At 41.5% G+C, this 13,639-nt stretch overlaps 1 protein-coding gene across 4 annotated transcripts in view; it reads left to right on the top strand.

Moving 5' to 3' along the window:
- The window catches only part of LOC129825394 (CYFIP-related Rac1 interactor A-like), a 52,683-nt gene extending 40,844 nt beyond the window's left edge, over window positions 1–11,839 (top strand). For 3 of the 4 annotated variants that reach the window (XM_055885482.1, XM_055885480.1, XM_055885481.1), the window contains 10 exons: window positions 563–642; window positions 4,704–4,825; window positions 5,049–5,154; window positions 5,464–5,600; window positions 5,743–5,820; window positions 6,090–6,206; window positions 6,337–6,416; window positions 6,566–6,692; window positions 7,005–7,075; window positions 7,410–11,839. In XM_055885482.1, the coding sequence (XP_055741457.1) occupies window positions 573–642; window positions 4,704–4,825; window positions 5,049–5,154; window positions 5,464–5,600; window positions 5,743–5,820; window positions 6,090–6,206; window positions 6,337–6,416; window positions 6,566–6,692; window positions 7,005–7,075; window positions 7,410–7,473 (972 nt within the window). In that variant the 5' untranslated portion in view covers window positions 563–572 and the 3' untranslated portion in view covers window positions 7,474–11,839. Of the gene's footprint in view, window positions 1–556; window positions 643–838; window positions 919–4,703; window positions 4,826–5,048; window positions 5,155–5,463; window positions 5,601–5,742; window positions 5,821–6,089; window positions 6,207–6,336; window positions 6,417–6,565; window positions 6,693–7,004; window positions 7,076–7,409 lie in introns of those variants that run through there. The other variant, XM_055885479.1, reaches the window with a different exon arrangement.
- Window positions 11,840–13,639: the final 1,800 nt, after the last annotated feature.

Here is a 13,639-nt window from a genome sequence, read left to right as displayed (position 1 = left end):
AACGTTGACACGCGCACTGAGAGAACCTAATAGTGGAACGTTGACATGCGCTGGTGAGAGCAGGATTTCCCAAACTCTGTCCTTGGGACCCCATGGCACTACACAGCTCATGCAAACTATCAAAGCTTGATGATTAGTTGATCTATTTGAATCAGCTGTGTAGTGCTAGGGCAAAAACCAAAACATGTCCCAAGGACAAAGTTTGTGAAACCCTGGGTTGGAGAATGTTAGTGGACTGAATGTTTGACAGCAGCCTTTAGCAGAGTGTCTCTGTGAGGGATCCAATATTACCAATCCTGCCTCTGAGATGTAGTCACTTTCACTTTGTCACTGTGGGTATCCAAGTCTCTCTAAAAGGGAGAAACAAGTTGAAATAACCTTTTGTTGGTGTGCTATTGTGAAATGTATTCAAAGGGGATTACAAATAAATGCATTCTCTTTTTAATCCTTGAATGTTATTTCTACTGTAGTTGTTCTCTTGAATCATTTGACACATTGCATTTGTGAATATATTGAAATGTATCTAATAGTATTTATTTGTGTTTTTATCATTTTTGATCAGGTTTGCTGGAATGGGTAATCTTCTAAAAGTCCTTACAAGGGAAATAGAGAACTATCCACATTTTTTCCTGGACTTTGAAAGTAAGTCTGAAGGAGGAGTGTGCAGGAGTTTGACTGAAGGTGTGACCATGAAACGCTTCCCCTAGTCAGTGGTTTATATCTATGGGTCCCCTCTGGACATAAAGCTGTGTAGGTGTCTGTCTGTACCTGTCTCTATCTCTCTAACACACCACACCTCTTTCTCTCTCTTTTTTTCTCTGGCTTTCCTCTCTTTCAGAAACCAAATGGGGAATCTGTTAAAAGTGCTCACTTGCACTGAACTTGAGCAGGGACCAAACTTTTTCCTTGACTTTGAAAGTGAGCACTGCTTTTGCCTGGCCTGTGTTCTTCTTCTTTCTCTAGAGCTTTACTTCTGTAGAACTCCTTTACTAACCAGGGTTTGGGGACAGTTCCATTTCAATACGCTTCCAATTGCACAACCGAGAAGTAACGGTTATTTTCAATTAGGATCATTTTTTATTTGGCCGAATTGAACTGGAATTAATTCTGACCCTGTTACTAAGCTACCTGCATGCTTCATAGTCTATGCTCCTAGAACAGCCCATTGCTTGTCTATTGTCTATTGTCTAATCAAGAGACATCTGTTTCAAGCAGTTTTTTTGTTGTGTGCACCATTTCCTCATGTCTAATGGCAGCAAATTTAGCATTATCAACAAAAAAACTAAAACTGATGTTATCCTATTTGACGTTGAGTATGTCCTGATGATGTCCTGACCTTTCAGTGCTGTGCTTTTCCTGATTTTAGTTGTCCTGGAGTAGAAAGCAGAACTAGGTCCAGATGTTGTTAGAGCTAACATAGTGATCGTAACTCATGTAACATCTGGATGTGGCTAGGCTGTATGTCCGTTGCTTCATTGCATTGCACTCTTCCTACACATGATATAGGCTAGAGACAGCAGCTGAACTGTTAACATAATAAAATATACTCTTGGCTTAAAAAATGACACAGAGAAATGGGGGAAGCACTCACACCAAGCATATTCCTTAGTAGTAGCCTATTCCACGCACGCCAAGCATATTCCTTAGTAGTAGCCTATTCCACTCACGCCAAGCATATTCCTTAGTAATAGCCTATTCCACTCACACCGAGCATATTCCTTAGTAGTAGCCTATTCCACTCACGCCAAGCATATTCCTTAGTAGTAGCCTATTCCACACACGCCAAGCATATTCCTTAGTAGTAGCCTATTCCACTCACGCCAAGCATATTCCTTAGTAGTAGCCTATTCCACTCACGCCAAGCATATTTTTTAGTAGTAGCCTATTCCACTCACACCGAGCATATTCCTTAGTACACTGCTCAAAAAAATAAAGGGAACACTAAAATAACACATCCTAGATCTGAATGAATGAAATATTCTTATTAAATACTTTTTTCTTTACATAGTTGAATGTGCTGACAACAAAATCACACAAATTATCAATGGAAATCAACTTCATCAACCCATGGAGGTCTGGATTTGGAGTCACACTCAAAATTAAAGTGGAAAACCACACTACAGGCTGATCCAACTTTGATGTAATGTCCTTAAAACAAGTAAAAATGAGGCTCAGTAGTGTGTGTGGCCTCCACGTGCCTGTATGACCTCCCTACAACGCCTGGGCATGCTCCTGATGAGGTGGCGGATGGTCTCCTGAGGGATCTCCTCCCAGACCTGGACTAAAGCATCCGCCAACTCCTGGACAGTCTGTTGTGCAACGTGGCGTTGGTGGATGGAGCGAGACATGATGTCCCAGATGTGCTCAATTGGATTCAGGTCTGGGGAACGGGCGGGCCAGTCCATAGCATCAATGCCTTCCTCTTGCAGGAACTGCTGACACACTCCACCCACATGAGGTCTAGCATTGTCTTGCATTAGGAGGAACCCAGGGTCAACCGCACCAGGATATGGTCTCACAAGGGGTCTGGGGATCTCATCTCGGTACCTAATGGCAGTCGGGCTACCTCTGGCGAGCACATGGAGGGCTGTGCGGCACCCCAAAGAAATGCCACCCCACACCATGACTGACCCACCGCCAAACCGGTCATGCTGGAGGATGTTGCAGGCAGCAGAACGTTCTCCACGGCGTCTCCAGACTCTGTCACGTCTGTCACGTGCTCAGTGTGAACCTGCTTTCATCTGTGAAGAACACAGGGCGCCAGTGGCGAATTTGCCAATCTTGGTGTTCTCTGGCAAATGCCAAACGTCCTGCACGGTGTTGGGCTGTAAGCACAACCCCCACCTGTGGACGTCGGGCCCTCATACCACCCTCATGGAGTCTGTTTCTGACCGTTTGAGCAGACACATGCACATTTGTGGCCTGCTGGAGGTCATTTTGCAGGGCTCTGGCAGTGCTCCACCTGCTCCTCCTTGCACAAAGGCGGAGGTAGCGGTCCTGCTGCTGGGTTGTTGCCCTCCTACGGCCTCCTCCACGTCTCCTGATGTACTGGCCTGTCTCCTGGGAGCGCCTCCATGCTCTGGACACTACGCTGACAGACACAGCAAACCTTCTTGCCACAGCTCGCATTGATGTGCCATCCTGGATGAGCTGCACTACCTGAGCCACTTGTGTGGGTTGTAGACTCCGTCTCATGCTACCGCTACCACTAGAGTGAAAGCACTGTCAGCATTCAAAAGTGACCAAAACATCAGCCAGGAAGCATAGGAACTGAGAAGTTGTCTGTGGTCACCACCTGCAGAACCACTATTGGGGGTGTCTTGCTAATTGCCTATAATTTCCACCTTTTGTCTATTCCATTTGCACAACAGCATGTGAAATTTTATTGTCAATCAGTGTTGTTTCCTAAGTGGACAGTTTGATTTCACAGAAGTGTGATTGACTTGGAGTTACATTGTGTTGTTTAAGTGTTCCCTTTATTTTTTTGAGCAGTGTAGTAGCCTATTCCACGCACGCCAAGCATATTCCTTAGTAGTAGCCTAATTCACTCTCGTTGTCATAGCGCCATCACTTGTTTTTTTTCCATAGAGAAAGGGAATGTTTTACACTGCATTTACTCTCCACACTCATAGTATTTTGACATCAACATCAACTGTTCTATGTTTAGTCTGTCGGGAAATAATGTAGGTAACTGATTGACTGTATGTGTGTTAGCTGCAGCTTCTAATATCAAAATGCCTTGAGTATGAATTAAGAGTTTGCGGTCTAAAGGGCAGAGCTATAAGCCGCTGCCTTCTGTAGCCTTGTAGGGAGCAGCAGGTCGTGCTGCTATTATACTGGCAGATGCCATGCTGCTCTTCTGTTTACCACAGAGTAGCCTTTCCCCTCGTGCTTAGATTATCTTTGACCCTAGAGATATTCATGTTAATGTCATGCTTGCTGAATGTTTTACAATTCCCTCACCAAAGTATATTGTATCATGCTGTTTGTTGCTGAGATTCTATTCTAAGCCTTAGAAGTTGTATTACTGTGTAAGAAAATGCCCTATGCATGATTGTTTTTTGACAACCAAATATAGGCATACACATGGTTCCCAATTCCTGTTAAAGGACAGTTTGTATCACATAATCATTGAAAACCAAATGGTCAGAATGTGTATGAGTTTAATGTTCAGTACAGTGTTGTTGTGTTTATATGTAGCCTGCTAGCTAGCCAGGCTAACTGTTGTTGTGTTGTCTATATGCAGCCTGCTAGCTAGCCAGGCTAACTGTTGTTGTGTTGTCTATATGCAGCCTGCTAGCTAGCCAGGCTAACTGTTGTTGTGTTGTCTATATGTAGCCTGCTAGCTAGCCAGGCTAACTGTTGTTGTGTTGTCTATATGTAGCCTGCTAGCTAGCCAGGCTAACTGTTGTTGTGTTGTCTATATGCAGCCTGCTAGCTAGCCAGGCTAACTGTTGTCGTGTTGTCTATATGCAGCCTGCTAGCTAGCCAGGCTAACTGTTCTTGTGTTGTCTATATGCAGCCTGCTAGCTAGCCAGGCTAACTGTTGTTGTGTTGTCTATATGCAGCCTGCTAGCTAGCCAGGCTAACTGTTCTTGTGTTGTCTATATGCAGCCTGCTAGCTAGCCAGGCTAACTGTTGTTGTGTTGTCTATATGCAGCCTGCTAGCTAGCCAGGCTAACTGTTGTTGTGGTGTGTGTCAGATGCACAGCCCACAGACTGTGAGAGAGATGTATGGAACCAGGTGAATGCGGTGCTCCAGGATTCTGAGAGCATCCTCTCTGGCCTACAGGCCTACAAGGGAGCCGGACAGGAGATACGAGAGGTATGTATATCTGCTGGATATGCTTTCACGCACACAGTCGTAGGCACAGGCTATGCATATTCACACTCACAAATGTGCGTGCACTCAAACAAACCTATAAATGTAAAGCTCAATTGATGATTTCATACCAGGCATCTCAGAATTGTTTCCATTACCCATTTTTTTTATATTCCATATAGATGATGTATATTTAACCATGGCGTCTGTCACTGTTTCCGCCCAGGCCATTCAGAACCCCAATGACATGATCCTACAGGAGAGAGCCTGGAACTCAGTCTGTCCCTTAGTCATACGACTCAAAAAGTTGTACGGCTTCTCGCTGAGACTAGGTAAGTTTAACCTTAATCCCTCCACGTAGAAGCACTTAGCCCGGAGGGGGATGACATTTTAATTACTATCAAAAGCCAATCAATCAAATGTTGGTATACTATTATTAGTATATTATATATTTTTTGTGTGTAATCTTTTTCACATTGGAGACATGAAACATGTTTTTTTTTTTTATATAAAAATGTTTACAACCTTAAAATGTTCCTTCAGGTGTTTGAAGAGGGCCCTCCATAGCCTGCTGGAGATCCTGGCGTGTTTAAATCTTAACTCGTGTTTGTAATGTATTAACTGTGTTTCTTCTCCTGTAGAGAGGGCCCTTCAGAGCCTGCTGGAGTCCCTGACATGCCCCCCGTACACCCCCACCCAGCACCTAGAGAAGGAGCAGGCTCTGGCCAAACAGTTTGCTGAGATCCTTCACTTTACCCTGCGCTTCGACGAACTCAAGGTCAGACACACATACACACGTCATTTCAAACTGTTAATTTCTGTACACAAGTGCAAAGTTAGCACCTATTTTATTTCCTCTTGACAAATAACAGTTCCCACGTTGTCTGTTGTAACTAAGTGAATGTCCTCTTAACTTTCAGATGAGAATTCCTGCCATCCAGAATGACTTCAGTTATTACAGGAGGACCATCAGCCGAAACAGAATAAACAACATGAATGTGAGTCAGAGGGAACTGTTATGTCGGTCTAGGGTTGCAAAAAATCATCTAACTTTACCAATCTTCCAACAGGGATTTCTGAAAAACCTGGTAATGTTTGGAAAGTTACCAGAATTTTGTGACCCTAGTCATGTCTGTTTTAGTCTGAATGTGACAAAATATCTTGTCTGTGTTTGGCCTGGTTAGCAGTCCTCTGTTGACATCCACTCTCCTCTGCCTTGAAGCTAAAGATGGATCAGATGTTGACCCTCTTCCTGTTTTGTCTTTAGTTGGATATAGAGAGAGAGGTCAACAATGAGATGGCCAACAGAATGTCACTGTTCTACGCCGAGGCGACGCCCATGCTGAAAACTTTAAGCACAGCTACGACAAACTTCGTAACAGAGGTAAGAGACTTCCTTCTTATTGTTAGCTGCTCTGTGAAAAGAGTTGATCGTTGTAAGTTAAGTCTGGTTCCCTCATTTCTTCATCATTTTCAGTCTGATGATGGTTTGTGTTACCTTGTTATATCTCCAGAACAAGACATTACCCCTGGAGAACACCACTGACGTTCTCAGTACAATGGCCAGTGTCTGTAAAGTCATGCTGGAGACACCGTGAGTTGACTTGATTTACTTTACCTATAGACCTTTAGCAGAGTGACTATATCCAGAGTGAGTCTGTCTATCAATGCCACGCTATAAACAACTGTTCAACGTGTACTGTGAATTGGCGTGTGTGTGTGTGCGTATCTCTCTCCCTCCAGAGACTACACGTGCCGGTTCAACAGTGAGGACACGCTGCTGTTCTGTATGAGAGTGATGGTTGGAGTCATCATCCTGTACGACCACGTCCATCCCAACGGAGCCTTCAACAAGTCCTCCAAGATAGACGTGAGAACCTCCTCTCTCACCTATACTGATACTACTGGGCTGTTTACGGGGGACGGTAACCTCGAGGTTACAGAAGGCTGCCAGTTCAAATCCCAGTGCTGAGGAGTTGGTTAAAGCAGGAAACCAATTCCCATCCCGTATGGAATAATAAACTACATCTTCAACACATACAGTGGCTACTGAAAGCCTGACGTTAGCATCATGTTTACCTCGCTGTTTTGTCTAAGTCATGCCAATGGAAAATGTGTGTGGATGTCTGAATGTTTTACACGTGTATCCAGAGTAATTGTGCATTTTTGTGTTTTACATCAGATGAAGGGATGCATAAAGGTCCTCAAAGAACAGCCAGCAGATAATGTTGAAGGTCTCCTGAACGCCCTCAAGTAAGTCTCTATCCTTGCTTTAGTTTAGTACTTCTCTGATGAGACGGTACTTCTTTGATGAGACGGTACTTCTCTGATGTCTCACCTTATTCAGTTGAAATGCCAGATGATTTATAAATGGTATTGTGGTAGGAGTGCTCCTTAGCTTCCAATATTACTGAATGGTAGAGGGTGCTCTCTGGATAGCTCCCACAGCAATACAGCAAACAATCCCAAGGCACTGCTGTATATCTTTTAAAAAACCTTTATTAAATTGGCTTATTTTGGTAAAGGTTAAAAACAACCGCCAGCTAGGTGTTTCAGCCCTATGCCTTCATCCTGCTTTGTCTTTCAGGTTCACCACCAAACACCTGCACGACGAGTCCACTCCTAAAAACATCCGCTCCATGCTTCAGTAACGTTTTTATATGAAGAGGATCAATGTACTGACCTCAACGAAAGATGTATATGTTTACATAATTTAAAAGACTGGATGTTAATACTTGTGTATTTACATAGTCATTCCCTGCAAGTTACTGAAACTTATAGAACGCCTTTCAGCCTTACAAACTGAGCTTGGCAAGTAGCGTTTGGAGAAACAAGCACTCTGGTTGGGTCCTGTGACTGAGCCAAGCACTCTGGTTGGTTCCTGTGAGTGAGCGGGTGAATGAAAGGCGCTTCATTTGTGGTTTGTGTCAACAAAACATGAATTCCAAATCAACTCCTATCCTGGGGTGTATTAATTCGTCGGATTCCGTTTACTGCAGCAACTAAACGGAAACAAACAGAGCAGACGGAAACAAACGTGGAGGGACCTACCTGCATGTGTCCAATAGAAACTCTTGTTTCTGTTGCAAAACGTTTTCCGATTGAAATAAGCGTTTTCCGTTGCAAAGGAATCCGACTAATGAATACACCCCATGTTCCAGATCGGTTTGTCCTGTCTTCCCAACTCTTGTGGATGGCAAGGTGAAGATTGTTCAACCATACTCATTCCTCTCCTATCTACAAGAGTGCCTAGGGAGTAGTGGCTGGTTTGGAATTTAGCAAGGGAAGCGTTGAGGGGAAAAAGTGATGACTTTCATATAACGTGTTCTCAGTAAGTTGGCGGACTTTGTGCTTTGTTGGCAAGAAAATGACAGAAAAGGCAGTACGTGCCATAAGAAATAAACAGATCAACCAAATGTTTATTTGGATTGGGACACAGTGTGATTTTAGTAATTTATTTTTCATGAGGGGTTTTTCTTGTCTGTATTTGGGGCTCTGTATCTAACAGAAGTCTATTGTTCAAAAAAGCAGCTTTAAATAAAAACTGTCAGGTTATATTTAAGTGACAGTGGCAAAAACAATTCCTTCCACCGCTTTTGTGATCTTTACTCCTGTAGTAGGATGGCGGTGATGATGATGATGATGATGAACCTTCTCTCCTAGTCATTCTCCTTTATACTGTCAGACCAGTCAGACTGTTGTCCCATTCTCTACCCCTATAGAGTACCACAGTATGAGTCATAATACCCATAAAACCTAGCGGTCAAATAAGGAAATGGTTCCAATTGTTTTTCCACCATTCATTTTTCCTATAGGGGATTTTAGATACACTTAAAATAAGGGCTGTGTTTCATGTAGGCTTACCCTGGTGTGAGGTTTTGATAAGTGTAAATCTCTTTAGGACAAGGTGACTTTTATCAATATACTCGCCTCTATTTAATCCCCCAAAATTAAATGCTAATTAGTTGCTAATGTTGCTATCATAAAGAACTACAAATGCCATGATGATCTGGACTGGACTAACCAAATTGAGGCAAAGGTAAGAATCTCTGGATTAACTATCTGTTAGCTAAATTTAGTAATAAATAAATTGGCTACATTTCTTTACATTTATAATTCTGTGAACTGTCTTTTGAACGTTTTAAATTGATCGGTGGTGTACAAATACTTTAAAGTACTACTTAAGTAGTTTTTGGGGTATCTGTACTTTACTATTTATATTTTTGACAACTTTTAATTTTATTTCACTACATTCCTAAAGAAAATGATGTACTTTTTACTCCATACATTTCCCCTGACGCCCAAAAGTACACATTACATTTTGAATGCTTAGCAGGATAGGAAATTTGTCCAATTCACACACTTATCAAGAAAACATCCCTGGTCATCCCTACTGCCTCTGATCTGGCGAACTCACTAAACACGAATAGTTCGTTTGGAAATGATGTCTAAGTTTGGAGAGTGTCCCTGGCTGTCCGTTAAAAAAAATATATAGAATTGTGCCGTCTGGTTTGCTTAATATAAGGAATTTGAAATGATTTATACTTTTACTTTGATACTTAAGTATATTTAAAACCAAATACTTTCAGACTTTTCCTTATGTATTTTACTGGGTGACTCACTTTTTTAATTTTCTATTAAGGTTTCTTTACTTTTACTCAAGTATGACAATTGGGTACTGGACTAAAAAACACCACTGAAATTGACACAATACCTCTTAGCAAAGGTGTCAGCTAGAGATGACGTGCAGGAGTTGGTAGGGATTTGTAGTCTTGTATGATGTCTATTTTGATGCTAATTAGCATTTCTAATCTGAGAGTAAATAGAGCTGAATATATTGATAAAGTCACCTTGTCCAAGAACGATTTTCACGGTTATCAAAATGCCACACCAGGGTAAGCCTACACGAAAGGCCACTCTTATTTTAAGTGTTTCTAAAATCCCCTATGGGAAAAATGAATGGTGGGAAAACGATTGGAACCATTTCCTTGTTTGACCTCTAGGTTCTATGGATGTTATGACACCTACGCTGTGGGACTCTATACCTGAAGTGTACACTTGTTCCCTCCCCCATTGGTTTGGTGTATTGAGTACAGGGAGTTCTCACACCTGTCCATTCCATGAAGGGGTGTGAACAAGTACACACTTTGCGAAGTAGGGTTGGGAATTGGACTGCGGTGAAAAATAAATCCCTGAAAATGTATCATTTCAGTACACAAAGTGCCATTCTGAAGAATAAAGCCTTGTCTCTATTTTTTCTAAACTTTCATCCAGAATACAAAGATATGTGTGTCACCTGATTTTGTTTGGAATGACTCTGATTTAAATCTGGAGTCTTGATTCGATGTTAGATGAAATATATAAATGTGTTGTTAAACCTGTGTAACATCTGTTTTCTTTTGAGCTGTTCTTTGTGTAGACCATTGTTTCATGCTAATGAACGTTGACCAAAGGGGCATTATAGGAGTATTCTCTAAACTCATTCAGCTTGTATACAATGGTGTATGTATGTATATTTGACTTGGTTCAGTTGTCAATTGAATTAATATAATTATTAACTGGAGAACAATATTGGAAAGTTATGTACAAAACGGCAGGATTGTGAGTTGCGTCTAATGAAAATACATGGTGTTCTATGAATTGCAGAAACCCGTTGTTTGGTGATCTGACTTAACATATAGGTCAGACAATCACATGTTAGGATTAATGACTTGTAGAAATCCTGTGGTGTGCTCCTGTCTGTCCAGGCGAACGTGGAATTTAAGCTGTTTTAGGATGGACTACCTTTTTGGGTTACCGGACCACCGACTGCTCTGTCCGGACTACCACTAAAGTACCCCCTCATGTGCATTTACCAGTAAGCCTATGGTCTAATGGGTCTTCACAAGTACCCCCTATGGATAGTCCTAGTACCCCCATGGGTCCTAGTAGCCCTGGTTGGGAACCACTAGACTAATAGGCCATTATGTTGAGCAGCATCCAAACAATTAGCCTGCTCCTGCCAATTCCATTTCTGCGTTTACATAGGAAGCCCAATTCTGATCTTTTGTCCAATTATTGTCAAAGGATCTGAACTGATTGGTTGATTATTGAAAAAAGATCAGAATAATGCTGCCTGTCTGAACGCAGCCAATGAGTGACAGGGAGTTGGCATGACGTGACAAACAGACTGGCACTAAAGACTGACTACTAAATACTAGCTAAGCTTCTGCAAATGTATCATGTTCACATTTTTCCTTATCAGAAAAAGACAACCCTAGGACCATTTTTTAAATGGTCTTTTTCACTAAACTAAAGTAGCTTGTGCCTTTTACTTGTCGCTAAGTCAGCAATATAGAAACCAACTTCAGATAATTATGAATTAAATGTATTTAATTAGACAGTAAATATGATTTACAGTGCTAATGTGAAATGAGACAAAGGGCTATAGATTTTGAAATCCAGGCAAAATCAAAATATCTAGCTATATATTTCCGTATCAATTTTGATACTTCATACACACTCTGCATCTGTGTACTCATCGTAACATAAAATACTAGTCACAAACATTTGTTGAACGACCATAAAATGTCCACTGTGGATTTTAACATTCATGTTAATTGTTTATTTTCTGGTAATCCATAATACATTGACAATTGAGACTTACTTTTTGTGTGAAGGACAATTTGTATGTGCAATGAATGAATACTGTACATGGACAAGACATTCAGCAAAATACAGTATGATATTGATACATATACTGAGGTTGTTTCAAAGGTTTAATTCCAAAACCAATTCTGTCAAACCTCTCAGTATTGATCTCCAAAATGCCCTTTTCAGCCCAATATATGCTATTATGATTCTTGTGTGTTGATTGCAAGCTGTATTGAATATTATTGAGATATTTGAATATAAAGAAGAAAAAAGTGAACTGACAACTGTTTCATAGTTTGGAACGCTGGTTCAATGTTTCTATATGGCTTTTGCTTTATATTGAATGAGTGTGTGAACTGAAAATAAACTGGTACATTTCCTGCACCTGGGTTTGTTCTAATGAATATTGTATTTACATTTTCCAGACGTAGCCATATGTTTATATATTATGTATTTCTGTCATAATGAAACTTAGTGGAATTGAAGGTAAACATGATTTGATGTAAATCCCATGTCAAGAGTACACTATCAGTCCATCGTCCCAGTACTGTGTTGGTTGAACAGTTTCTTTTCTGATTCTCCCTCCTCCCCATTGCCTGTGTGGTGTACTGCAGTGCTGTTTGGCGGCTGAGTACTGCAGTACTTAAGTGCTCCACAGGGTGGCGATATGAGGATCCACCACAGGAAGCTGGTAGTTGTGGTGTTGCTAAAACCCCCAAAACATGTACGTGAATGATATGTGATACAGTAGATGCACAATAAGAAGAAAGCTTTGATTGAGTAAGAATGTAATGTCACATGTTGCCTTGGACAGAGAGACTTCAGCACAGAGACAAAGTATTGTTATTTGATGGAGAGCTCTATCATTCTGGTATAGTTCCACCAAGAATGTGAATTGAAGGAGTTGGTCTTACTAGGCGTGGTCCTGTGTCCTCTGTGATGAAAGGAAGGAGGGGATGAAGGAAGGAACTAAGGGTGGAAGGAAAGATGCATTTTAAACATGCAGGTCATAGTGTTTCGTACTGGTGTGATCCTGTGTGTCCTCGTTGATGGCCTCAGTCCTTCCTGTCTGAGCCTGGGCACAGCTGACCTCACAGGACCAGGATGTATACCAGTGTTCCATTGGTTAGACCGAGACAAGATACTCCAGGCTCTGTGTGGCCCGCTGGGGGCGGAAAAGATTCTGCTGCTCTGTTCCAGAACTTGGACTCGAGTCCAAGGACACTATATTTTTGGTAGACTGGATGATGTATGGGGTTTTGGACTGTATGGCGTACTTTACTGTATGCCGTCCTGTGTGGCGTACTGTATGTCTACATGTTATAGTGTCTTTATTGTCCGTGTCTAAGTTGTCAAATGAGAGAATTAGTCAACTACTTTTATTGTATTATTTACAAATATATTTAGGTGTTTTATCTTTTAGTTTGGTATTTCTGTAGACGGAAACACTTAGAATTTTCCTCTACCCTTCCCCTGAAGCAGCATCAGTGTTTTGGTACTCACTGACACACACACACACACACACACACACACAGTCCCCTGGGTAGTGTATTAACATACATTTCCATATGAAGTCTGTTCCATATGCATGATGCCTCTTGGTGTGTGGGTTGGTTCGTCTATCCTTGTGGGGGACCTAAAATAACCAAAATTCCCCACAAGGATAGTAAAACAAGGAAAATTCTCTCTTGTGGGGTCATTTCCCATGCCATCATGAGGACAAAAGCTATTTTAAGCTTAGGGGTTAGGGTTACGGTTAGAATCAGGGTTAGGAGTTAGGTTTAGGGTTATGGGTTAGGGAAAATAGTATTTTCAATGGAAATTCATTTTAGGTCCCCACGAGGATAGAAGAACAAAACTGTGTCACATTCTATTAAGAGGTGCTTGTGTAGTTTATAAATGGCTGCAGACAGCTCTTCTTTGTGTTGATTGGCTTGGCCTTGTGTAGTTTATAATTTGATGCAGACAATTTTCTTCTTTGTGTTGATTGGTTTGGCCTCATGTAGTTTATAATTGGATTTCGACAGCTCTTTATTCTTTGTATTGTCTGGCTTGGCCTGGTTGGTGGTGATCACCCCGCTCTTCTTTACTTAGATCATGTCACAGGAACACCAGGTCAAGTTACATGGGAGTTCTTAGCTTAATTAATCTGATGTGCTGATTGTTCAATTCAATACAACTGTA

This window comes from Salvelinus fontinalis, chromosome 27 (assembly GCF_029448725.1).
Source record: "Salvelinus fontinalis isolate EN_2023a chromosome 27, ASM2944872v1, whole genome shotgun sequence".
In the NCBI taxonomy this organism is placed as follows: domain Eukaryota; kingdom Metazoa; phylum Chordata; class Actinopteri; order Salmoniformes; family Salmonidae; genus Salvelinus; species Salvelinus fontinalis.
This window is presented reverse-complemented; position numbering and strand designations above follow the sequence as displayed.